This window comes from Papilio machaon, chromosome 3, assembly GCF_912999745.1.
Source record: "Papilio machaon chromosome 3, ilPapMach1.1, whole genome shotgun sequence".
Taxonomy (NCBI): Eukaryota; Metazoa; Arthropoda; class Insecta; order Lepidoptera; family Papilionidae; genus Papilio; species Papilio machaon.
This window is the reverse complement of record NC_059988.1, coordinates 9954210-9981619: the sequence shown is the minus strand read 5'-3', so window position 1 is coordinate 9981619 and position 27410 is coordinate 9954210. Positions and strand designations below refer to the sequence as shown.

The 27410-nt window shown below is 35.1% G+C and overlaps 1 protein-coding gene across 1 annotated transcript; it reads left to right on the top strand.

The window, feature by feature from the left end:
* Positions 1–150: 150 nt before the first annotated feature.
* Positions 151–26788, top strand: LOC106708024. Its single transcript, XM_045686658.1, has 15 exons — positions 151–796; positions 18316–18441; positions 21003–21133; positions 21401–21573; positions 22121–22413; positions 22782–22886; positions 23250–23410; positions 23668–23768; positions 23880–24011; positions 24161–24326; positions 24476–24555; positions 24646–24871; positions 25114–25288; positions 25575–25717; positions 26429–26788. The coding sequence occupies exons 1-15, from the start codon at positions 151–153 to the stop codon at positions 26555–26557; spliced, it is 2787 nt and encodes a 928-aa protein (XP_045542614.1). The 3' UTR covers positions 26558–26788.
* The last annotated feature ends 622 nt before the right edge of the window (positions 26789–27410 follow it).

Below are 27410 nucleotides of genomic sequence, written 5' to 3'. Positions count from 1 at the left end.
AACGGCGTTATGTCAGCGCGGTCGACGGTGCGCCAGTCGCGTTCGCCGTGTCGCTGCGCGCGCACACCATAACCCACGACTAAACATACGAACTCTATAAGTGACGAGCCATGTGCGTGTGAATTAAAAAAAAAATTTTTTTTTTCAAAAATGTCTCCCCTAGTGATTTTATTGTGTGCCAGCTGCGTTTTGACCGCTGAATTAAATTCGAGTGCGAGTAAAGAAAATGCCCGAGAGGAGAAGCTCCGGAGTGGGCTCATTGACGCCTTCCAAAACATTAAGCAGGCGTCCGCAGCGGGCGACGTAGAGGACGACAGCCTTAACTCAGATCTCGTGGGATCTGTATCGCCCAATGGGAATAAAAATCATAAAGCACGAGAAGAAAATTTGGACGTGTTCGCGGATGAGGACGGTCTCACGTTCGCAGAGGCATTCGGCGACGTTGAGCCGGAGAGACTCGTCTCCAGCACGGAGAAGGCGCACAATGTACAGCACATCGTGAAGACCAAACATATCGAGAAGACGACGTCGAAGCCTAACAAAGATGTGCTGTCCAAACTCACGGAGTCGATACGAAATACGTTAAACGAATCGAAGTTGCAGCTGAGCAACCTCAGCTCGGAGGCGACGAACCACACGGAGTTCGTGGGCATAGAGAACATGTTGAGGATAGTAGATGCGGAGATTCTGGTGAGCCAGTGGCTCCATCTGCAGCGCGCAGTGACTGGAGAGTGCCGGGAGGAGCTGCAGCAATACGTCAACGGCTTGCTCATGAAAAAGCTTTGGGCTTTAAAGAGTGAGTTCATTTTTATTTCTTCAATTGTAAGGATATTTTAATGCGAGTGTGATACAATGAATGAAACTTTGAGGATAACATTGTGTTCTATCAAGCTGAGCTTTCAATTCATTATATTTTAAGTTTTGAAAAGGTCGAATCCCAAAATATGTATCGTAAACCTCAAAAACTATTCTGAGATTAATGTGAAATATCAATGTTCTAAGCATTGTTCTAATGATTGTTTGATATTTTGATTAATTGGAAGTACATTTTTTTGGTATTTTAAATTTAAGATGCTGAAAATGATTCAATAGTAATTAATCGTCTTATTTTCAGTAATTTTTTACTTCGTTAATTATTATAAAATTTAACATACTCTAGTATTTTTCTATTATTTTAATAAAAATGAAAACATACTGAACTTCGTTTCCGTACGTCAGATACACACTACTAAACAATACTGGAATAAGGGGACCTTTACTAAAATGGTGTCGGGCATACCTACAAAACCGAAGTTACCAAGTAAAGATAGGTGATGAGGTTAGCAACAACACCGAAGTCAAGGGAGGAACAGCTCAAGGTTCAGTGATGGGCCCGATCCATTATCTCGCGTACGTAAATGACCTTGAAAACATTATAAAAAATTGTTCGCTTTATCAATATGCGGATGATACATGCTTGTTATCAGCTAGCTGTAACTTAAATAACGCTGTAGGACAGTTACAAAGTGACTTTTCACTAATGAACATGTGGGCTCATGACATAGGATTGAAAATCAACACAGAAAAAACCAAGATTATTCACGTACATTCTAGCCATATTAAAAATGATATACAGATCGAAATCACTGCCCAGTGTCACTCCTGCCTTCACAAGATACGCTCTGATTGTAAGTGCAGTAAAATTGAGGTAGTGAAACAACACACCTATCTAGGATTAATTATTGACAACCGATTTACATGGATAAATCATATCGAAAACGTGTGCGATAAACTACGAACCATTCTTACTAAATTTTACCTTGTGAAAAATAAAATTCCTTTTAAAATTTTACTAAACATGTACACAGCTCTCGCAGAATCTATAATAACCTACGGGATAACTAGCTACGGTCGGACCTTCAAAAGCTATATAGATCGAATATTAAACTTACAAATAAGAATATTAAAAACAATATTACCACACAATTTAAAATCACAATTATCGGATAATACTGAAATATTTAGATATTGCAAAATAATACCTATTCACGATAAAATTAAATACAGTTTTCTAGTAGAAAATTTTTCTAAACATGAAATAATTAATTATTGCAATAACAAAATCGTCACACGAAGTGTTGCAAATAACAAACTGTGTGTACCACGAGCTAAAAACTTCTATGGAAAAAGAACAACACAGTACCTGACACCAACACTGATAAACGAAATACCACAAAATATAAGAGACTCTTTAAACGACAAAAATATAAAATCAAAACTAAAGACTTTTTTTATTGACAAATTAACTAACTTAAATTTATAACAATATATTAAAGTATGTATGTATGTATAGAAAAAATATATAAATATATTTATATTTCATTGTCTTGGCTCAAGTCCACAGTTACTAGAATCACAATGTGTAAGACGTATTCGTACTATGTAAACAAAAATATTGTAAACTACCCAACTATAGAGAATGTGCAGGGTTCTTACAAACCTACCAGTTTAAGAACCCAAAGTAAAATAAGATTATATTGTACATATTATAAGTGGAGTTTAATAAATAAATAAAATAAATAGATGACTTAAGTTAATGAAGTCGCCGTCCATTAAGTTGCGTAATGCCAACTTGAAACTTTACAACTGGGTCGCGTTTGTTGAATAATCGGACAATCTATTTTCTTAATTACCGTTTCTCTTGCATTTATAACTGATTCTATTAGTTAAATATTTTCTTGTTATGTAGACTAAAGTATGTTTTAAGTGAAAAGTGTAAGTAGCCACAAATCCAACTTAAAAATTCAGTGTCATGTCACTGCAATTTATCTAAAGTTATCTAATAGTTAAAAAAATGATGTAAAGTCCAATATAACACGTATCAAAAGTGAGTAAAGTATGTGCCTTTATTTAAAAAAATCAACACTAGATTTTTAGAAAAAAATTCCTAGTCTTTCTTTCTTCACAAATAAATTTAAAACGTAACCGTTTCATAAAGAGGTATATAATATTCTTGGAAGAAGGAAATAAAATATAAATGAGATATTTGTTATGAAACATATAGTTTATTTTACTCTATCTTAAAAGTATAGTTAGACGTTATTTATTATGACTTATTTATAAAAATAAATGTAACATGAATATGAACTTTCCGTGTGAATGACCGGTTACCAATAGCGTATTATAAACTGTCCGAGCAAGTGTTATGAAAGAAGTAGTTAGTTAAATGTTAAGTATAGAACAAGCTCTTATTGTAACTGAGATTATCTCGATTGACTTATAACGGAAATGTAGGGACGTGAAACAAATTACTTAGGAATTACAGGAACATTTTACGTTGTGATATAAAGCAAAGCAAAGCTTAATAATATAAGCATAAAAAATGCTGAATAGAACCTTAAATGAAACTGCTGATTTTTTTCTTATTCTTCTTCTTGTCGTACTTTTTTGATTAACAGAAGTTTAAACATTATCAGTTAATTTTTGGAACGAAATTCCTTATCGCGCGTTGTGAAAGGGGGGCTAGACGGAAAAAATTCTTACGAAAAGTTGTCACGACACTTTTTTGCTATAGTAACCATGGCAACGACGTGACAATATATAACAAAAATTCATAGAAATAAAATGTACTTCTTGTGAAGACTTAAGTTTTTTATTCATAGAATAAGGTTCCTTTACTAATTAATCGAAACGAACTTCGTTCCATCCGGGTGTCCCTTGACACCTCTCAAGTTTTTCTTTTTTTGATGCATCGCCACACATTTACAATAAACCATGCATGAACTCTAAACGACTATTTTGTCAAAGACAGGGATGACGATATGTTTCATACAGAGATTTTGGTCTCAGAAACCAACGGTTTGTACGTCATTTAAGATGACTTTGATAATTTTATTTGACAGTTATACTCGATGTATAGTTTAACCTAAAACAGTATCAGTTTTATCCCATAACTGTTTGACAAACATTTGGCAATGTATTTCAAATACGTAACATGTGTTAAACACAAACCATTCATTGTGAAACTTCACGTCCACCTTATTTGCTTTCCGCGTCGCGTTCAATAATTAGAAAGTTATATATTTGTTTACAGTCGTACTTTGTTAGCGATAATTGTATGCAAAACGATGTGAAATAATCCTACTAATTATATAATAACCAGAATTAAAAAAAAAACTTGAGAGGTGTCAAGGGACACCCGGATGGAACGAAGTTCCTTTCAATTAATTTGTGAAGGAACCAATGTTTATTCTATGAATAAAAAACTTAAGTCTTCACAAGAAGTACATTTTATTTCTATGAATTTTCGTTATATATTGTCACGTCGTTGCCATGGTGATATAGCAAAAAGTGTCGTGACAACTTTTCGTAAGAATTTTTTCCGTCTAGCCCCCTTTCACAACGCGTGATAAGGAACTTCGTTCCAAAAAACACTAAATTAGTCTGGCAAATTTTACCGAAATCAGTTAAGTTGTTCTAGTGATACCTTCTAACAAACATTCATCCATCAATCCATCTAAACTTTCGCATTTATAATATTAGTAAGATAGAATTAAGTATTGAGGTTTTTAAACAAAAAAGGTACTATTTATAAAACTAAATCTTTATTTTCACTAGTAGATTACTTTTAAATTAAGTTTAGACTAAACACAGATTCAAGTTTTGCGTCAAGGAAAACAAAGGAAGTCACTAAATTGTGGCAACTGCTTAAAAAAGTGCACTAATTACAATACAATGAATTATATTGAAGCGCAATCAATTTTTTTTCTGCGCATAAAATTGAATAAATACGTCATTTATTTATTCATCTCTTCAACCTAGATTTTTAGATGGTTGGCATATTCTACACTAAAATTTTAGTCCTCAACCTAACAGAAACCTAACAGGTGGTTAGAAACTATAGATTTATTAATTAATATGGTATAAAATGTGAAAAAAAAAATAATTCGACTTATATACGAAAACAATAATTTATAATCATATTTACTAAAAGTGGATTGCTTATTAAAAGTTTTGGACGTCTCTATCTTTTTGTGCATACAACAACCTATAGAAACTACCTCCCTTTTCTACTCATCTTATTAGTTTGTAAATTAATCTATGTTGTTATTGTTTTATATTTATTTGGATAAACAAACATTGAATTCTATTGGTATTTGTGCAGCACATTACAGAGATGTCCCAATTGTCAGTACACTCATGCAGACTTACACCACGGCAACCTTCAGGCTAAATTTCTACTAACATTTCACAATGTCCATCTTCGTCCGCAAACGTTGAGGTTATGTAATATATTGCGCGTGTGCTGGCATCTAGACCACTAAGCTATCAGATGGCTGCAGCCAGCGAACTGAATTTCTACTGCCGTCATATTTAAACAATAAATTAATGTATCAGATAAAATAATATCTGTTTAAAATCTCAATTTCTATTCAAGTTACATAAATGGCGAAATATAATTAGCTCGTTTGAACGAATCTAAAAGTTAATTATATTATAATACGAGTAAAATTTTATATCTGAAAATAAACCTTGCAGTTCCAATTAACTTGACTATCATTTTTATCACTTACGACACAAAATGACATTTCGATAATCGACTAATCCAATCGTACGATTCCATGCTCGAGATTGTGAGTCCTTACTTCCTAACTTTGTTGATATCTGGCTTATCTAAGACGTTTCCTTTCATTTCCGGCCGCCCGTTGTCTACTGCGTTTCCCACATAATCAGAAAGCCGTATTAAATGACCAGTTTATTGTTACAAAGTGTATTGCAACATTATATTTACTATCAAATAATACAATTCATACAAACAAACTTTCTTTGTATTACAATAGTGTTTGACGTGTTTCCGAACGGTTTTGACATTTGACATTTTGCGCGCGCATTTGGCCAACCACGGACAACGCATAGAGATAGGTGTCAGGTGGGAACAATTTAAAAAGTTCATAGCAAAAAGGAACGTTCGTTAACGTAACATGGGACGATATTGCTCGACAAAAATATAAAAGAGAAAGTGCCCAAAACGCTCATGGATGTTGCTAAATGATATAATTTTGCACAGTCTTACCAACAGATACGTCACATACTTAATATGTTTTTGTGAAGTAATAAAAAATTCACGAAATTTAAATTATCTGTTTTTTTAAGGAAACTGAATGAATTTCATAACTTATTTACTCAGTCTGAATTCAGCATTGTAATTGGAAAATCGTTCTTTGAATTCTGTCCGCTTCTACGTTGATTAAAGGTAGGCAAAGCTTTTGGAGATGTCTATGGGCAACGATCACTTCGCTATTTCGGCGAATTCAGTTGGCCGTTTGCTCGTTTGCCACTTTTTTATATTAAAAAAGAAAAAAATCAATAAGAGATGTTTCTGGGTTAACAAATATTAAATCTACAGTTATCTCGCAATAAGGAAGCTTATGTTGTAGTTATTGGTCCGTCAGACTTCTATTCTAAACTTCATTCATCTCACGTCAACAGCCTCAATACATGCGTGATGAAAGTGGAGAGTAAATACAAGGATAAATCGGGCCGTTGAACTTACGGAATCAAAATAACTAACAGAGAAACAAATTGTTCTAAAAACACCGATTTGACGACATTGATTACGAAGATCATCGTAGGCATATTATATATTAGGTTCTTACATAATGAAATTGGCGTTTTGTATGGGAGGAACAAAAAGTCGAATATTTTTTAATATAATATATTTAATTAATATTTATTACAAAGTATGAACCATTATTTTCTATGCATTTTTGCCATCTCATAGGTAGTTCATTGATCCCTTTACTAAAAAAACCAGTCGGACGGGAATCAATAAAATCTTTGAAGGCGATTTGGACTGCCCCATCGGAGTTGAATTTTTTCCCTTGCAAGAAGTTATCCAAATTTCGAAAAAAAAGGTAATCTGTTGGAGCAAGGTCCGGGGAGTACGGAGGATGTCTTAGACTTTCCAATTGAAGCTCTTCTAATTTAGTAGCCGTCTGTTGCGCAGTGTGTGGTCTAGCGTTGTCGTGAAGCAGCAGTGGCGTGGAGCGATTGACCAGCCTAGGTTGTTTAGCCGCCAGCTTTTCCATCATGGTTTGCAATTGCTGACAATAGACATCAGCCGTAATAGTCTGGCCAGATTTGAGAAAACTGTAATGAACAATACCGGCACTAGTCCACCAAACGCTTACAAGTAACTTTTTGGGGTTAATTTTCGCTTGGGGCAGGATTTGGCTGGCTGGCCAGGATCCAACCATTGCGCTGAGCGCTTCCGATTATTGTAAAGAACCCATTTTTCATCACAGGTAATGATTCGGTTTAAAATACCTTCATTATTGTGCCGGCTTAGTAATGTAACGCAACAGTCGACGCGCGTTTGCCGGTTTGCTTCAGTCAATTCGTGAGGTACCCACCTTTCAAGCTTTTTAATCTTCCCAATTTGCTTCAAGTGAATTAAAACAGTTTTATCACTAACATCGCAGCCTGCAGCTAACTCGGACGTGGTTTGCGATGGATCCGCTTCCACAATAGCCTTCAACTCTTCATTATCAACTTGAGTCTCAGGCCGTCCATGGGGCTTGTTCTGCAGATCGAAATTTCCAGAACGAAAACGTTGGAACCAAAAACGAACTGTGTTTTCTTTTGCAACACGACCGCCATACACATCATTCACCCTTCGAGTCATTTCCGCAGCATTAGTGCCACGGCGGAACTCGTACTTGTAAATAATGCGATATTTTAAGTTTTCCATTTTGTAAAATGAGTGACGCAAACAGAAAAAAACAGAAGAAAAAAACAAATGAATGACGGTCATCGAACCACAAATACATGAGTCTATAGCTGTACAAATTTGAATTTGGAATTCCTTACCAAAGAGGAGAAATTCGTGATTAAAGTGGCCAGTACGAAAAACGCCAATTTCATATGTAAGGACCTAATATAAGCCATGCTTTATTTTGTATTTAAATACTAGTATATCTACGGTTATGTAGATATTCAAAAATATTAAATTATCGTCGAATATTTCATAGCCTATGTCATGCTTACTATTTACTAATCCCACGATCATCCTTTTGTTTATTTAACAAATTAAATGGCCTTTACAATATTGTTTACAAAGAATATATAACGCAAGTAGATATTTCCTGTACATTATATGAATTGTTTGGTGAATATATTTGCGAATGCCGACGCGTGCTTGCTTCGTATCGAGCAATTTATGAGCTCAAAAAGAATAAATGTTTATTTCCAAAGAAGGAAATTCATAGAAGGTTCACGAAGCCTAATATTTATTTTTGGTGTTATTTTTTTAGGTAGATGTCACCCGCGACTCCGTCCGCGCGGAATTAAAAAAAAACTTATTTAGTAGCCTATGTGTTCTTCCAGACTATTTTTCACATGTATGCCAAATTTCATCGAGATCCATGGAGCCTTCAAACATCCATCCATCCATCTAAAATTGCATTTATAATATTAGTAAGATTTCTAACTGGAATCAAGCCAATCTTTTGTTTTAAACTCGGCTCACTTTAGCTTTTCAATTATCAGATATGCCCATTTCAATTCTTAGAAACACAAATATTTATTTTGCTAAAAATACGTATGTGTTTATGCGATTTCGTCGATACAAGTTAGTTTATTCAACAAATCACAAACATAGACATGTAACAAAAAGCTGTCACACTAGAAGTTTAGGAGTGGTAAGGCCTAGGGCTAGGGCAGGGCTAGGCCTTGCGCCACAGGGCAAGCGGCTACGTAATGCGTACACGCAGGATGTGGGAAAACTAGACGCATTTCACTCACCATATCTGTCCGATGTTTCGCTACGCCGCGCCGCCGACAAGTTTCACAAGCCAAATCATGTTAAACTCGTGCCCACCATATAGAACATAAGTACACCGTTGGTTAATCATTGCATTATAAAATTCAGTAAATTAAAAACCGATAAAATATTTTTTTTGGGAAATGTAACGTTTCTTTTGCATTTAAAGCCTGGTAATCGGGTGCCAAAGACCGTTAATGTAAATTAAGTAAGAAAAATTTATACTTACGGTATCCCTTAGCCCTCAATTAACAACTGTGAGTGCAGGGATAAGACCTTAATTCGATTTATTGAATTGATTGGTTAAATAATAATTCTTTCTCTTCTGAAGATGTTAAGCGATAGTATCAGTACACAACAGCGATGCACTTGACATTTTCCTTGAGTTGAATTGATTATCTCATAGATAATTATTGCTTCCGACCAAGCGTACAATAGAATTAATTGCTAATGCCTGTGTTAATACTAGGGCTGTCAATAGCTTTATTGTTTAACAAAACGTAAAATATATTCGATGTATGTTGCGGCAACACACACCCCGGGGTTGAGTGGCCAGTGCGCACCGCGCAACCTTTTTTGTACATTTATTTTTCTTTCTTTTTTCTTCTTGACGTTTATTAATTTTTTTTCAACCAATAGCAACAATTATTTACATCTTTTTATTGAAATTTATATCGCACTATTATTTTTCGATTGTTTCATAAACAGTAAGCTTCGCATAATACGAGTATTCTTATTTTAGACACTTACACATAAAAATGTTTTTACTATATTTAAGTTTTGTTTATATTAATTTATATTTTACGTTGTAGACAACCATTGAATTGAAAGTCTTCGGTATGTGCATGGGAACCATGTATTGTCTAAATTATTTAATCATTGCTTATGCTTGCATACAGCATCATGCAATATTGCAAGGAGGTCAATTACAAAGTCTGTTTATAAAATGAACTTCACTATTCTATGAGGCCCTGGTACTTTCTCAGGCAAAACAGTACATTTGTAGATTAGCTTACTTATATATAAATAAATGCGAATGTTTAGATGAAGGGATGGATATTTGTTTGAAGGTATTTCCAGAACGGCTCAACGGATCTTGAGAACATAGTCAGGAAGAACACATAGGCTACTTATAAAGTTATTTTTAATGCTGCGCGTGTAGAGTTGCCGGCGACAGCTAGTACTTTATAAAGAGACATTTCATTTCATTGTTAACCACAAATTACGTGTTATGCGAATTGCTAGGTGTAAACTCGTCCGTGCTATTTCAGCATTGAGAAAGTGAAGTTGACCATCACTACAAGGTTCAATTGTTTTTCCTTAGAATTAATCTGTTTGTTATTAATAGTGCGTAATAAACAGTTGTTTGTTATTTGTTTTAAGGATACATCTATCGACCTTAATGTGATCTTAGTACATGAAGTCATCTAGAAACGATTTCACATTGCGATTTACGAAATAACAAGTGGTAGGTAGAGAACAATTTTTGGTATATAATTATTGTGGAAAACTCTTTTCACAAGACACAAAGTTCGGTGCATGGATATCAAAAAGATAACCTCAAAGATTAGAAGCAAATCATCCATCTCTTTGTCCTTGTCCCAACTACATTGAGTCGGTGCACCAGGTTTCCGTCCTCTAAATCAATCTGTCTGCCGTCATCTCTATTGTCACCTACTTCTTGATCATGTCACCTTTTACGCAAAGATTAGAAGCAAATGAAGACGATAAACTATTGATTCAAAATTAGCAAAATTATCGATTTGAGATCTTGCGATTTAAACCATACATTGTCGTCATATTGCGTTGTGTGTCATTATTTTGCGTAATGATTAGTTCTTGCGCGCGGCAAATCTGTTTACGTAATTGTTAATGACCAAAACAACCGGCGGTGGCGCTGCGGTGCTTGCATCATCATTGTCACTGTACAGTTGTAGAGAAAATATTGTGCAGTGACCAGGTCACTTCCGAATATTATTATGTGATATTCGGAAGTGACCTGGTCACTAAACAATATTTTCACCAAAAAGTGTTCGAAGTGATATGAAATCTTGTTTCGGTATGGAAAATAAGGCGTAGAAAGTTACGAATAACTCTCTTGTAGTTTTGTAAAAATTGTGATTTATATTATTGTTATCATTTATTTTTGGCTGTCCTTCAACAATACACCATTTTTGATCAGTAAAACATGAAAAAGGCAATGTCATCTGTTCACACCACCTACATGACCAATTCACACATTGAGATCTATAAGTTTGTTTGATTTATAACACAATTTATTCATCAATAATACACGATAGAGCGTTGGTGGCTCAGGGCTTAAGCTCTTGAATTGTAATCTGTTGGTCCTGCGTTCGAATATATATATGAATAACTAATATATGAAGAACTATGTAAGAATGTGTTTTTCGATTTTAAATTTACATATGTACATTTATCAGAGGTCCTTACGGTAAAGTAAAACATCGTGAAAACATCAAAAATATGTGGAAAGCCAACCAACTCACACTGAGCCAATGTGGTTGTAAACATACTGTCTCTGTTTTGTCAAAGTTAATGACAGGGATGACTGATATGTTTTATACATAGATTTTGGTCTCAAAAACAAACGTTGAAACTTTATATAAAGGCTTATCATTTACAACACGTGGCCTTCAGTTAAAAAAAAACCTTTTATTTAATTGAAGTTCTTCAAAATATGACGACAAGAAAGCTGAATGAACCAGGTCAGCGAGAAAGACAACTAATTCACAGTTCAACAAGTGCGAAAGCGATGGCAGGCATATTGCGTAAGGTTGTCAGTTCGAATCCCGCGAACGTTAAACATAAGCAGGAAATTATTTGCATTGCGAAATATCGCGCAGTCATTAAACGCAAACGGTTTTATATTTACGAATTCCATTAGCAGATTAAATATTGTCTATGGTTATATTATTAGGTATTTAATAAAATTTTAATATTAATAAATTTTTGCCAGACTAGATTTAAAAGAATTCCATGCCATTTAGGTTTTGGGGTTGTAATGATTTTTTAATATACAAAATTGAAAAAGAAGGTCTTGTTAGTTACACTATTTATAACTAAAGATCGGTCGAACTGATTTAGCTGAAAATTGATGGGGAGGTAGCTTAGAACTAGGAGACGGATATAGGAACTTTTTTATCTTGTGAGCATTTTTTTTAATCCGCGCGGACGGAGTCGCGGGTAAAAGCTAGTTCTTAATAGATATAAAAACACTATTGTTTATTATTTTGTAATTGTGGAAATTGAAACTGTTTCCTATATAAATTATATGTAACAAATTGAAATGCCAAAAGACATGTCATCATCATCATCATCAGCTCACTATACGTCCCCACCGAGGGGCTCGGAGCCTACCCCAAGTTAGGGGTGACTAGGCCATAGTCAACCACGCTGGCCAAGTGCAGGTTGGTGAAAAGACATGTAGCCAACCTTTATAAGTAACGATGCTAAATCGATGTTAATAAGCCTTTCAAAGCCTTGCACAGCATTATAATCTATATGTTTGCTATATAAGAGACTATATTCGTAAATCACAATTTACAGAGCAGCAACAAGGAATATCAGGCCATAGACAATATCGCTTTCACGTATCATAGACAAGGAAATATTAAACTACAGATGATAAATTCAACACAAATAGACCACTAATTATATTTTAAAACTAAATGCCCTTTAAATTAAAACAAAATACAAAATTCTAATAAAAAAACTACCTAATTTATAAAAACACAGCTGTCGCCCGCGACTCCGTCCGCGCGCAGTTAAAAAAAACTTAACAGGGGTATGAAAAATAGATGTTTGGCCGATTCTCAGACCTACTTCAATATGCTCACAAAATTTCATGAGAATCGGTCAAACCGTTTCGGAGGAGTACGGGAACGAAAACTGTGACACGAGAATTTTATATATTAGATGTCAAATTAAAAAAAAATAATACATACAATAAAAAAGCCGTTATGTCAAGAGATATTGAAAATTTGTTAAAGTGCAAATAAATTTAATTTAATTTCTAATTAAAACGTCCATTAATCTGTCAGAATTAAGGTCAATGCAAATTGAAAGTTTAAGATCGTAAAATTTTAATTCTAAACTTTATACATGCATACTTAGAATAAATAAAATTTATACTGGTACATAATTATAAAACCACCTGCACCTGTTTGACATTTCTTTAGTTAGAATGCAACTGTAACAAGGGTCAGGGACATGATCTGATTTATCTAGGACAAATTATTTATTTATGATATGAAAAACTTACAACTATATTAATCTCAATAACTAGACTGAAAGCCAATTACAAGTCTAAGTCGAATGTTTGGATGGATGGATGGGTGTTTATTTGAAGGTATCTTCGAAACGACATAATGGATCTTAATGAAATTTGGCACAGATATAGAACATAGTGTGGAAGAACAGATAAGCTACTTAAAAAGTTTTTTTTAATTCTGCGAGGACGTAGTCGCGGACGACAGCTATTTATTAATATACCAATATTTTATCTGAGATGAGCAAACAAATATTGCAGCTATTAAACTATATTAATATATTAAAACTTGTGTCTCATGCTTAAACAGAGGAAAAACAGTGGTTGGTTCTTTCGTGGTTTGTTCTTCAGTTTTTGATGGCTGATAATACATTCGCTTTAGATTAGATATATCGACGCTGGAAAGCGTAACCTAACCTATAATAAAATCATTATCGTTTCATAATGGTTGAAATTATTAACGTGTGAAAAACATATTCGCTATTTCAAGGGTTACAGCGTTTATGCTTTCCAGCGTCGATATGTTTGTTATTTAATGATCACTGAATAATACTTCAAGATCAGTATTAACAAATTTTTTTACTAATTACATTCATTAAAATTTAATCCGGCACTTATTTGTAGACATAAAAAATTCTATGGGAACAAATTCCTACAGTTGATGTCCCTTTAATCAACTGCCCAACATTCTTTGATATAATCCATTCTTTGTTAAGTCCCAAAATCATTCGTGTCAATAGAAGGGAATGTGTACCTTCATACAGTTTTTATAGTAACCGGTTCGGTCATCGATCCTGTCCCACAATCCCTTCGCATCGCCGCTTTCCTAATTTTTATGAACCTATAGAAGCCAGTCATTTATTTTTACATTCTCTATCCGCTCGCTCGATTTTGTGTAGTTATTTTTTTTGAGTCGATGTTTCATCAGTCAATTTAAGGTTACATACTAACTACTAGAACACCGTTTTTATATATTGATTGATAATATATGTGTGGAGTTTTTTTTAAACAAATTTCAAAGGCATTGTAACGTTATTTTATTAAATAACTGGCTGTACGTAAACTCGAACCTTCGCCATTTTATGTAAGACTAACCTATCCACTACTGGATCAAGTATAAAAATGTTAATGGTGTACACGTGTTCGCTCGTATGGTGTGCGTATGGCAACTCTGCCGCAACGTCAAGCGCAGTGAAAGTGCGCCCCAGTATTCTTGCACAACTCACCACACGCCTGTCAACTTTACTATGGCCCAAGTTACAAGATATCGTCGGTGGGGCGCATACGAGCGGGTCGCATAATATTGACACTTTCAGTGTTAACCAAATGCACGGTAAGCCCCACTTTCATATATGTGCAAAGAGAGCTCTTTTCTTCTACAGTTTCTTCTACAATCATCTAAAGTTGTACTTCCTTGGAAAAAGATGTCGCTGATTCTTCTCTGTATCAGTAAGAAGTGCAGCAGTTGCTGTTTTGCACCAGCCTTATATAAGCGAGAAAGTGCGATAAAATTATAATTATAAAATACAAACAAAAAAATATAGAATTAGTTCAGTTAAAAGTTCTTCAGATAGTTGTGGATAAATATTACGTCTTGGTTTTATATAACTTAAATATTTTTTTACAATAATTAAACAAATCTGATTATCACTTGTACCATACATCAAAGTAGACATTGGTCTTCCGTCATAACTGACGCGTAGCGGCCCATTGCCCAGTGCCCACGACGTAACGCCATGACTGCGACGCCATGCCACTAAAACTTATGCTACTTATTCTTGTTACTTATCACTAATTCCGTTTTCAACGAGCGAAATGATCAGATGATATTTTTTAGTAATGGAACAAAGATTTGTTCCACGAATCCGGGAAATTAGAAAACGAATTTTGTTAATGTCAAATTCATAAGCACTCAAAAATAATTTTCGCCATTAAATTATTCTAGAATATTCAATAATTTATAAGTTAGGTCATTTTAATGGAGTTTTGAAAAAAAGTTAATGCAATATTTTTATCATAATATTTTAGTCACGACACATTAAAGTTAAAAATATTTTTTCATTTTTATATTAAACGCAATAAAATCTTTTTATACATTTGTTTTTTAGGCCAGTTAGCATAGATAAAAAGCTTATTCAATCTCTAACACATTTTTTTTTCGTTATTCAATATTAAAGGAATGCGGATATAAAGACAGGAACAAAAAAAACTAAAACAAATACATTAATCTTGGTGTGATATCTTCGTGATCAGTTCTCTATATTAATGGCTCGTTTCCACCTTCTGATAAAAAAACAACTGCTAATTTTTAATTAGAATCGAAAAAAATTATTGTGTACCTAGTTGTCTATGGTGTGTAAATTATTTACAATGTCGTGAGTAGCTAATTTTTAAATGATATGATACAACATAAAAAAAAATTTTAGAAATATGTTCTTGAGGTCACCATTTCGCGCGGCGGCGAATGCGAAAGTTCCGCGGATTCAAGAATGTGCCCTACCCCTCCCTCCTCCTTGCGTCACTTCGTTTTGACACCATTGACAGGTTGCGTCAACGCACGTCACTAATGATACATTTGTCAACTGTCACTTGCTGTACAAAAAGTTCAGTCATAGTGCCGTTATATGCAAGTAACGGTGACAAACAAAATTTACCAAACTGCCTGATAAAACTATGATTTGTGGTTCTTAACCGTAACTCTAGTTTGGATTTTAAAAACATATCGTTGTAGTCAAACTTTATCTCAGTCGGTTCGCGGTTTACATACATCTTCTACCTACTTTTTTAACTTTAACAGAGGGCGCTAATGAGCTGTCATAATTTCGTATGATATATTATCTACTTTTACAGTAGCGGGATGATTGTTTATGCTTTTGTTCAGGCGCTACAGCAGTGGAAACTGACGGTTACAATTGCTTTGTTGTAAAACACTTGAAGTATAAGAATTCAAATTGAAACAACAATCAAATTTTATCAAAACATTCTTCATCCTTAACTTATTTATAGCAAATTATGAAACAGTGTCATGTACTGAGTGTTGCATAGTATTACAACGTCATAAGGTTTATTTGCAAATCGATTGACCCGGCCTTAGCTCACTGGGAATATAAACGACCATTGATGGGTTACGATTTTGTTTACGAATTTTCTTAAATGAACGAATGTTCGATTAAGGCTCGCTTGAATTTAACACTAACTGCTGAACTCAGAGTAGCCGATTAAAGCACTTAAGATTTTTCATACTATATCCCATATTAAGTTCTACTATTATAACATCGGCTATAAATACAAGTGAAAAATCTTTATCGGTCTTTAAATGTGTTGTTTTTTTTTTACTTTTTACATAAAAACATTTTCTTCACAATAATTATCATGATTCGGTTATGTAATTAATCTTTGCATTTTTTTAGATTTAACATGCGAAATGTTGTTCAAATTGAGTATTTATGGAATGTCAGAGGGGACATCGATGCGAGTTACGACACATGAGCTGTGGTCCGCCTCTCGGGAGATTGCCGCATTCGTTTCGCGGATGCAGCGCGTGTTGCAAATCGATAATGAGAGGACTAAGTGCATCTACATATTAAATGTTAATGTGTAGAATGTTTTGATTTTGTACACGTAATCTGATCCATCTTTGAAGTTTATTAATCTATGGTTAGAGTACATTTTTTTTAGGTTAGAAACTCAAATACTCTAAAGCTTCACTTAGGGAGTCTTTTGATACTTTGTTATGAAAAATCTATCCTAAGAGTGAATTATCAAAAGTTATCTATATCACTTTAAACATCGTGTAATCCACGTTTATTTTTTTTTTATCTATATACATAAAAGAAAGTCATGTTAGTTACACTATTTATAACTCAAGAACGGCTGAATCGATTTGACTGAAAATTGGTGGGCAGGTAGCTTAGAACCAGGAAACGGACATAGGATAATTTTTACCCCGTTTTCTATTTTTTTTTCCGCGCGGACGGAGTCGCGGGTAAAAGCTAGTAATTCATATAAATAACCTACAATTTGTAAATACAGTGACAGCTCATCATTCGTCACAGACTATATGTTCCTCGTACTGGATCACTATGATTACGGCAGTAAGGAAGCAATTTCCTCAGAAACACAGGAAGGCTGTCTCTTCCGTATGGTGCGGACGGAACAACGCTCTCAACTGTCACTCACCTTGAACCTTAAAGATTAATTGCACAGACTTAAAATAGTATTTCTTTAATTTTACACGGCCTCGACCTTTCGTGTAATTTTGAATTTTTAAAAGCATTAAGCATCTGTAGCAATATTAAGACAATTATCTATTTTAGTTAGTTCCAAACATGTTAATTAGTTATGAAGAAACAGTATGGCCTCTTTGTCTACTGTTGCATAGTAAGTAGGTCTCTTTAATATTAGATAACAATATATATTATAAAACAGAGATAAAGTTATCTTAAAATCAAACCGTTTTTAGCTCTAACGAAAATAGTAAATACTGCGTTCGATCGAGTACCCATTACACTACTTAGAATGCTGATTAAACTCCTAGAGACGTCGTATTTGCACTGACAAAAACACAATGCTTTTATTACTGTTGAAATTTAAAGGGTGGGATGCTATTGTTTTTACATAAGCGTTTCGACAATGGAAACCCACCGTTAATTGTTTAAATGCATCAACAAGACTATCACTAAAATAATTGTTATTGTGAAGTTGATTTATTTTGAATGGTTAATACTGGCCACCCAGCTGCCACCAAATTGACTAAACCTTGACCCCAAAATTATTGGTTAAAAGTCAAATTGCCATCGGAAGGTGTTCTTAAATTATGAGATTAAACGATTTCAACTCACAGTCCTTAAAGCGAAGTTAAATCTCGTAAATTATATACCACAATCATTGCATGTCTCGGTTGGTCGAAAAAAAACAAACAAACTTTGAATTTTTAAGTATATTTTGAAAATATGTCCATCCACAACCAAAAACAAAACACAATTGTTATTTCAAAGGATTACAATATATTTTATATGAATATTTTAGTAATAGTGGCAAGAAGCGTCAAACCAATATTTTTTTATTTGTTTTACTAAATTATAATTACGTTCTCGTCGTATTTCTATATATTTGTATGGTTGTACATCACTTCAGTTATCTGTTTAATATGTATAATATTTTTATCTACTCCCTATTAAAAAAAATAAGAAAGTAAAGTAAAAGTAAGTAATTTGTTTGTTCACAGTGGAGGACGCGAGCGGCCGGTACACGTCTATGTTCTATTGGGGCAACAACTACTGGACGGGCTCAGCCGAGCTCTGCCAAGTGCTTAATGAGCAACACGACATCAGCCCCGCGAAACTATACAACAGTGAGTATAAATGAAAATTATCTAGAGATGATAAAACAAACTAAGTCAAAAAAAGGGAACGCAGTACCGAAAGAGTCGAACCGTTCTATCTTTTGGAAGGACATAAAAAGATCCTAAATCATTAAAGGTCAGAGGCACATTGCTAAAGTTCCATAAGTTGTGATACAGTACGCAAAAGCCAATTCAACTTTAACCATAATCCTTTATTGTAATGCGGTCAATAACCCTTCTCTTTTTTATATTCAATCTACGAGTAAACAAAAATCTCGGCCAGCGATTGTTATAATGAACGCTATCCGTTCAGTTACCGTTGTAAAGGCAACCCAATTTATTGCCCGTCACTTCTCAAGGCGCGGCTAAGGACAAACTGCTCAATTGCTCTTCGAGTCTGCAGTAATGGCTTTAATTCTATCTAATTAAGTTTCATATTTATATAGATGTATCCATTAGCAGGTGACATAGAAATGGGTAAGGATATCAACAACTTAATCAAAGTTATAAGCACTAACTTGTAAAAATAATTTAAAAATAAAAAAGGAAGATATATACTTCACTTCCGAAAACCTTAGTTTAGCCAAAATTCAGAAATAGATGGTTTATCAAAGACTGCGATAATTCCTACATCAAGTTAAACTATTTGAGCAACAGCTTCTCTGCGACTAGAAAAGCATGACTTGCATATCTGTAGGTTAAAAAGAAGACAAAAATATGCAGTGACCTCGTGTATTGCGTTCATCGGAGTTATCTAACCGCAGAATTCGGTCAGATCCGCACTCGAGAAATGAACACGTTCGCCTCGACGTGTTTACAAGTCTCTGAATCACTTCGCTTATTAAGTAATGTTTTGATAGGCTTTTCTTTTATTATGAAACATCGATAAATATTATAGTGATATTTCGATTTTTTTATAATAAACAAGATATGACCAACTCTCTGCAGCAAAATAAAATTCAAAGAAGTATGATTCACTTGGTAAAACATGGGTTAAAGTTTTAATTGTAAAAACCAGAAATTACTTCATCTTTTAGGCATACTCACAGGTGGGCACAGTTAACCGAAAAGTTAACTTCGTTAATCGTTAATTCGTTAATAAAAAAATTAACTTCGTTAATCGTTAAAGCGTTAAATTCTCGAAAATTTAACGCAAGTTAAAGTTAATCGTTAACAGTTAACCATACCAAAATTATACATACTAATTTCATACTTATTGTGGCGACACTTGTTTAAAATAGTAATTTGACTATACATTCTATAACACATTAGTATTAGAGACAAGTATGAATGCATTATAGTATATTTCACTACAAGTGCAGAAAGCCTGTCATTGCAAAGAGTTCCGACAAATGTCTACCCGAGTCGAGGCGCAGCAGAAGGTGAGGGTTGACAGTTGGAACAAGTTGTAATGACAGTTCCGCACGTGTACTAAACAACTATTTTTGATACAGTTGCGAAAAAATGAAGCAATTTAACAGAATAATAAAAACACAATAAACTCAACTAACTAAAATGTTTGAAAAATGGCGCCAACCGTAAAAGAATACAAACAGAGATTTTTTTTGTTTTCTTCATCCATTCTGGGTAGGCAAAGGGAACTATGCCCAAACGGCCAAGTCTTCAGTAGATTATTTTTAATGAGATGAAATAAAATGAAACCTACCTAATTCATTGAATAAAATCATTAAATCTGATATTGTAACAAATTAGGAGCTTCTTTTTAGAAATACAGTCAAAACCGTTTATGGCGACATCGTTTAGAACAACATACCGGTTAAATTGACCAAAATCAAAGGTCCTGGCTGAATGTTATATACATATCTTTCCTATTAATACCTGTCACCGGTTGTTACAACTATCGGTTTTTACGACTCAATATGAGTAGTCCCTTCGATGTCGTTATAACAGATTTTGACTGTATTTGCATGAAGCATAAAAACTTCAATGATTTTTTTTTTGTAAAATTTTCGTGGTTGGTTTTTTCTTAGACAATATTTTGACAGTTGGGAAAGAGAACGCACGAGTTTGGAAAAGCTAAAGAAAAAGCACGAGGAAAAAAGTGTTGCTCAAAAAGTGGCGTATTGCAGGGACGAAGAGCGTTCGGGATGTGGGCTATTACATACTCTTGCTTTTATATACTCGTAATAAAATACACTATTTAGAACCTTCTTTTGATTTTGTCCTGTTGGTCACGTCTTTCCCGGACGCTCTGATGCATCACACTTGCACGCGAACTTCACATATATCATTTATCAACTCGTTCGTTCACCATTCGAGTCGCCGACAGTCGCCCAACAAAATTGAACTTACGAGCGTGGCGTGGCGCGTAATTTAAACAAAATGATAGCACGTCTACAAGTTTCTAATTTAACGATTAACGGACTTTTATTAACGGAAGTTGAGTTTAACGGAAGTTAACAAAAGCGTTAACACTTTTTGAAGTTAACTTAAAAGTTAATCCGTTAAGCAAAATGTTAACTTCGTTAATTAACGATTAACGGATTAACGAGTTAATGCCCAGCTCTGGGCATACTATTCAAAATTGTACATATAATATTGTGTTGTAGAGAGCGACGGCTCCATCTTGGCGGAGTGGCGTGACGACGTGTCTATGTCGGGCTCCGGGCCGCCTTTCGCCACAGCCTTCTACAACGCACGCCTGCTCATCACCACGGACCAGCAACAACTAGTCAAAACTGTAAGCATAATATATGCCAAAAGCAGACAAGCAAGCATGCCCTTAGGATACGACTATGTCTGTATTTAATGGGTTTCCATTTGTATCGCCGTTACAAAACATGTAATGTCTTGTGATGTCTCTTTAATATATTTCTATGGCGGTTGGCAGAGTAGATATGAGGCGATCTAAATTACGTCTCTCGGAACGTATATTTGTTGAATAGTATTATGCCAGTACAATAATTCTACGTTGTCTTGTACCATAACTAGGCACCATTTATTCCAGCGTCGGACTCTACATCTGGGTCTGTGCCTACCGTATTCGTGTTCACGGGAGCAAGTGGGAGCGCTACTGGGCGCGGTGAGATCGCCAGCGCTGCGCCATGCCGTGATGGCGGTGCGCTCTCCCCAACATGGCGGGTACACCTACATAGCAGACCCCACATTCCAGGTTTTGCTGTGAGTGTGATGATTTATACTAATACTGCTATTGAAGGAATACTAATCGAGCCGTTGCAAAAATTTCAGCCAACCGTGCTATGCGTTGACAATAACATGACATTAACATATACTAAAGTGTTTTGTAGACATTTCAGGTGGTAAATTATTGGTTGTAGTCAAGAAATGAATTTAAAAAAATATATAGTTTTATTTGCAACTTGTATGCAACATAAATAATCATGATAATTGGAAGCAAACAACTTATAACATAAAATTATCTGTAACGTTGCAACGCACTGACGAAATGCGTAAATACCCAGGCCACAAAAACCTCAACGACCAACGCATTCGCCCCAACTCTAATATAATTTACGATTAAATTGCACGCAATTGTGTAATACATTTTAGTGAGAATAATGAACAAAACTGGACGCAATTGATCGCATGTTAATAAGTGATGTAACACTAAGACTAGTTGCTAATTATGTACTGTAATATTATCAACACGCTTTTAACAAATAACATTAAATTGTTCGACATTGTATAAGCTTACACAAACATATAGTAGTTTAGTAAGGCTTCTAGCCCACTCACTCTGCTTTGGCCTCAACCTTTTCCTATCTACTCCACTCGTCTATTCTGGAATCGTATCCCAACTTATAATGAAGAACTCATGTATCTTTTACAGTGGAGTATGCTGCCTGGTGGGAGCGTTACTTGTGTCAGCGACGGTGTACGACATGCGTCTGGGTCGCGCTGTGCGCAGGCGTCGGCATGCAGCCAACATGGCCGCTGACACTTCGCACACCGACCACAAGCTGGACATTAACACGCTTGATGCCATCACACACGTCGGTGGTAAGGTTTCCCTTTGACGTAAATATTAAATCTGATAAAAACTAAATTGATTTTAGAACATTTTCAGGAATTGTCTGAGAACTAGAAAAACTAACTGTTAATTTACACCACAGATAATAAAATACTGTACTATATTTACACTAAATCCCGTCTGACTATAACTAATCACCGAAGAATACAGATCGTTATATACTTCTTGTCAGAATCAGTTTAGTTTTTTAGGCTTCAGTAGCTCACAAACATATAACTGTTAAAAACATTTCGCATCCTACGCAGGCATTAACAGAGGTAAACGAAAGACCAAAACCAAAGAAGAAGATATACTCCCTGTATAAAATAGACGCAAATAACTACGGACATTGTTTCAGGCAAGTCTATGTACAACGTAAATAACAACATAGCAATCAGCACTAACACGTCGGAGGAGAGGCTCACCGCGGAGACTGCATCGCAAGACGGCCACATCAAACTTAGTGAGTATCTACAGAACAGAAAACTCTCTATTCTTATTACCACACTCAACAGTTTTAGTATTTGCTAGGCGTACTCAGAGTGCAACAGTTAGAATTTGAGCAGAATAGATTACAACGAGCGAGCTTAAATGGCTACAAAGGTAGAAAAAGTCCGAAGAAAGTATGAATTGATTGTGTGAAAGGGGATATGTTTAAGAAACAAATGAAGATAGTATGAGGACTGAAAGAGATAATTAGATGAATGCATATAGTGCCAACAATACATGGAAAAGGTTAGGAAGATGATTATGAGTTAGCCTAAAAAAATATTCTTGTTCAGCATGCTGTTGTACTGCAAATAACAGTTAACTCTTGTATACGCAGGTATCTGGTCGGAGCTACTGCTGTCATTCTCCATGAAGGCGAATGTGCTGCAGATCTTCGACCAGTCTGTGGGCGCGGACACGGTGCCCGTTGTGCATGGCCTCCGCTCCCTCTCCATGGTCTGGGTCATCTTTGGTCACACCTGCATCGTCGTCTTTAAGGTATACCTACTGAAAATATTTTTTTCTTTTTAAATGCTCGCTCACGCCAATGTCATCGGCCAGTTATAATTGGAGTGCTTAATTCAGTAAAGAGCCTAACAAATTGAATTCACTATTTTGCCCTAAGAAATGGCAGTCTCTGACTTAGATACCCTGATATATTAGATATATTATAAGTGGCCTATCGCCATTTTCAATGTCTTCGCGAGACTGTTGTGTTCATTTTAAATAAATAGTGAATACGTGTGTAATTCCAGTACGCAGACAACACCGCACTGCGCGCTATTCTCGAGAAGAGCTTCTGGTTCCAGCTCATCATCAGCGCCGTGTACAGCGTTGATACGTTTTTCTGTCTCGGGTAACACCACATCTTCATTAAATTTTACTTTACATCACTCAGTTATAGTTATCTTTAAACAACTAAGAAATTGTATTGACTGACTATAGTTTTTGAACGTTCTTCTTGCAGTGGTATGCTCGTGTCTTTCCTGTACTTCCGTACGAGCGCTAAGGGCAAACTGGACCTACTGACGAAGGGTCGTCGGACCCTGACCTCCGGAGTCATACAGTTCTTCGGACTTATTGGATACAGATTTGCCAGGTTAGAATGCATTTGAGGATTGCGACATGTTTTCCAAATTTTTTTGGGAAAAAGAAATGCTAGACGGATTCTTGGAACAGTTTCTATTGAAATAATCTATGTTTTTACTTTTGTCCATTGACTTTATAATAGTGCAATGTTGTGTATAGATTAACGGCTCCGTACCTATTCATGCTGGGAGTGGTGGAGGTGACGATGAAATGGTTTGCGCACAACGCGGTGTTCGAGCCGCCGGCGCCCGATCACGAGACCTGTCCGCAGTTCTGGTGGCGAAACCTCCTCTATATCAACACTCTATTCCCTGTCGAACAAATGGTAAGGAATAAACAAACTATACTAATAGACGTCTTACGGATCATCTTGAAGAGAATTTACTAAAAATACTTATGTGTTTTCGAAAGGCGTGTTTTATGAATATTTCCTGTATTTTATCTTTGTTATTGACATCTTTATATTTGTTTCAGTGCATGTTGTGGAGTTGGTACCTGTCAGATGACACCCAGTTCTATGCGGTCAGCGCAATTTTACTAATCTTGGCAACAAGGTAATGATCCATTTATCTAACATTGAAATGTTAAGCTAAAACATAAAGTAAATGGAAAAACTCTTAACTGTTAATAATTTTTTTTGTCAGCCACTTCAAGCTGTCAGTAGGTCTGACAGGTGTGTTCTTCCTATCATCGCTGGTCACCACAGGATATGTATCTTGGAGCAGCGAGCACGTGCCCAGTACTGAGGACCCCTTCACGCAATTCGACAAGATCTACGACAAGCCCTGGACACGCCTCGGACCTTACCTCGTCGGCATGGCCACCGGCTGGATACTCTTCAAGACCAACTTGAAAATTAGAATGAATAGGGTACTATAATATTCTATCTTATAAAGTTTTACATTGTTACTGTTATGAATTTATTAACAAAAATACCCTTTCAACTTACCAATGATAAAAAAGAAGTTGATATCCAATTAACCATAGCTAGATACCAGTTTAGAATCATTGATTACATTGCGAATTATAACATGAGCATTTTAAACATGTGTTCGGAAAGTTGATAGTAAATTTAATTTATCATATCTATAGCATAGTATATTATCGTTCAGATATGGGCGTATGTGGGGTGGGCAGTATGCACGGCCACACTGCTGTTCTTGATCTTCGGGCTGTACCGCGCGGAGCTGAGCGTGGGCGCAGCAGCTGTGTACAGCGCGCTCTCACACTCGCTGTGGGCCGCCTGCATCGGCTGGATCATCATCGCCTGCTCCACTGGACACGGAGGTATCACCTTTAATGATTTATTGAGGCAAACAGATAAGATGTTTTCAACATCATTCACTTAAAACAATCGTAACTCCAGCTGTTGTAACATTGAGTTCTGACTGCTGACCTAATAAAGTACTAGAATATAGTTACTCGTGTGGAAAGTCCATTTCACATCCTCTTTTCACTGGCTATTTTTTATTTAAAAGGTGACAATTTAATTTTAGTAAAGACAAACCGTAAGGTAAAAACCTTACGGTTTATTCAGACTATTAGCAACCTATAATATATTGTATGTCATCAGGTTGGGTGCGACCACTGCTGTCAGCGCCAGTGTTTTACCCGTTCTCGAGGGTAACATACTGCGCCTACTTGGTACACCCCGTCGTGCTGCGCTACGTCGCCATGCACCTCACACACCCCATACACCTCGGGGAGCTACTCGTCGTAAGTTACACACAACTTCTATTAACTTTTTTATATTGAAACTAGCGACCCGCCCCGGCTTCGCACGGGTGCAATGCAAAATATACCTACTACAGAATAAATGCACAATTTATTTAAGGTACTTAAATGGATAAGGATTAATGCTGTATTGTTTAAAATCACTTCGTAAAAGAATAAAAATGGTTATGCTGGGTTATCCCTAAGAGATAGACATATACCATCGCGGACTTTTTTGTTGAACTTTTTAAGGTGAACAATACTGTAGTACATTATTTTGGTCTATCTCGTAGGGTTCAGCCAGCGTTTGCAATATAAGCGCAAAAAACGTGCTTATTTACGACATCACATTAGAAAACTTTAAATTTATCAGTGTTTCTCTACTATATTATGCATTTATTATACATACAAACCTTCCTTAAGAATCACTCTATCTATTAAAAAAAACCGCGTCAAAATCCGTTGCGTAGTTTTAAAGATCTAAGCATACATACGGACATACAGCGAAAGCGACTTTGTTTTATACTATGTATTGATTGATGAGACTAGCAACCATATAAATTACGATATCCGGAGATTTGCCTATCTTTTTGTTTCTTCTTGCTAGTAACTTGTTCACTGTTGTACATTAAATAACTTTAGTACATAGAAAACTCAAATAACGTAACATTATTTATGAAAACGTTGACATCATTGTGACATATTTGTGTGCAGTTCGTGTTGTTCCTGGGTTTGACAGTGTTGTCATATTTCTTCGCGTTCGTCATCTCGGTGGCATTCGAGGCTCCCATGGTCACCATGCTCAAGATCCTCGCGCCGCAGAAGAAACCCCATAGAGTTTGAAGTATACTCTACTTCATATAAAGACTGGAATAAAAAATGGAATTTTTAATTTTAAATTCGAATTTTTAACAATCAAATTAAAGTAAGAAGTCGAAGTCTAATGATTATGACTAAGTTTCGTTTACAAAAGCACTGATTTAAAGATGACAGTTATGTGCAACAATATTCTATTGCTTCAATGAACTATTCTCTAATTCATATACAACTTGATCACAGCGAAAATGTGAGGAATTCTTTAGTTAAGTTGTTAATCTTAAAATGTGATTACATTTATAAAATAATATTTTAATTAATTGTTAGTTACAAACCTAAGATTTTAAAAAAACTTAATTATAACACAGATACAAAATAAATACACGTAAAATATTTTTAGCCAGTGTCAAAATCAAAATTCAAATTTGTAGAATTTTCCTTCAATTTACCAAAATCACCGTTTAAAATATATTGTTATCTGTTTTGTCAATGATAATAACAGGGATGACGATATGTTTTATACAGAGATTTCGGTCTCAGAACCCCACGGTTAATGATAAAATCTCGATGTTTAAATGTATACAACTTATAAATAATGCTCTCTCAATGCCTAATTTAACTTCACAAGTTATTAATTTTTAATATTTGTCTCTCGTACATCTATTATTCAGAGCTTAGAAAATAACATCGGTTACACACTTGGCGTTTTAAAAACCATCGGGTAAAAAACAACGCTTAGTTTTAAGAATGTACAAAAATATGTATTAAATTAAGATATCATAAAAAAGACTTGGTTATGCTTGAAAAATAAATAATATTAAATAGAAATGAGTGATATTTATATTGAAATAGTGTGTCTATATTTTTACTAGAAATATCT

What these genes read in the sequence shown, in the direction of transcription:
- LOC106708024 (XM_045686658.1), top strand. Translation starts at nt 151, where the DNA reads ATGTCTCCCCTAGTGATTTTATTGTGTGCCAGCTGCGTTTTGACCGCT. An exon ending in AGCAACAACTAGTCAAAACT is followed by an intron (nt 21,134 to 21,400) that starts GTAAGCATAATA and finishes CATTTATTCCAG; the next exon opens with CGTCGGACTCTACATCTGGG. An exon ending in TGAAAATTAGAATGAATAGG is followed by an intron (nt 24,872 to 25,113) that starts GTACTATAATAT and finishes ATTATCGTTCAG; the next exon opens with ATATGGGCGTATGTGGGGTG.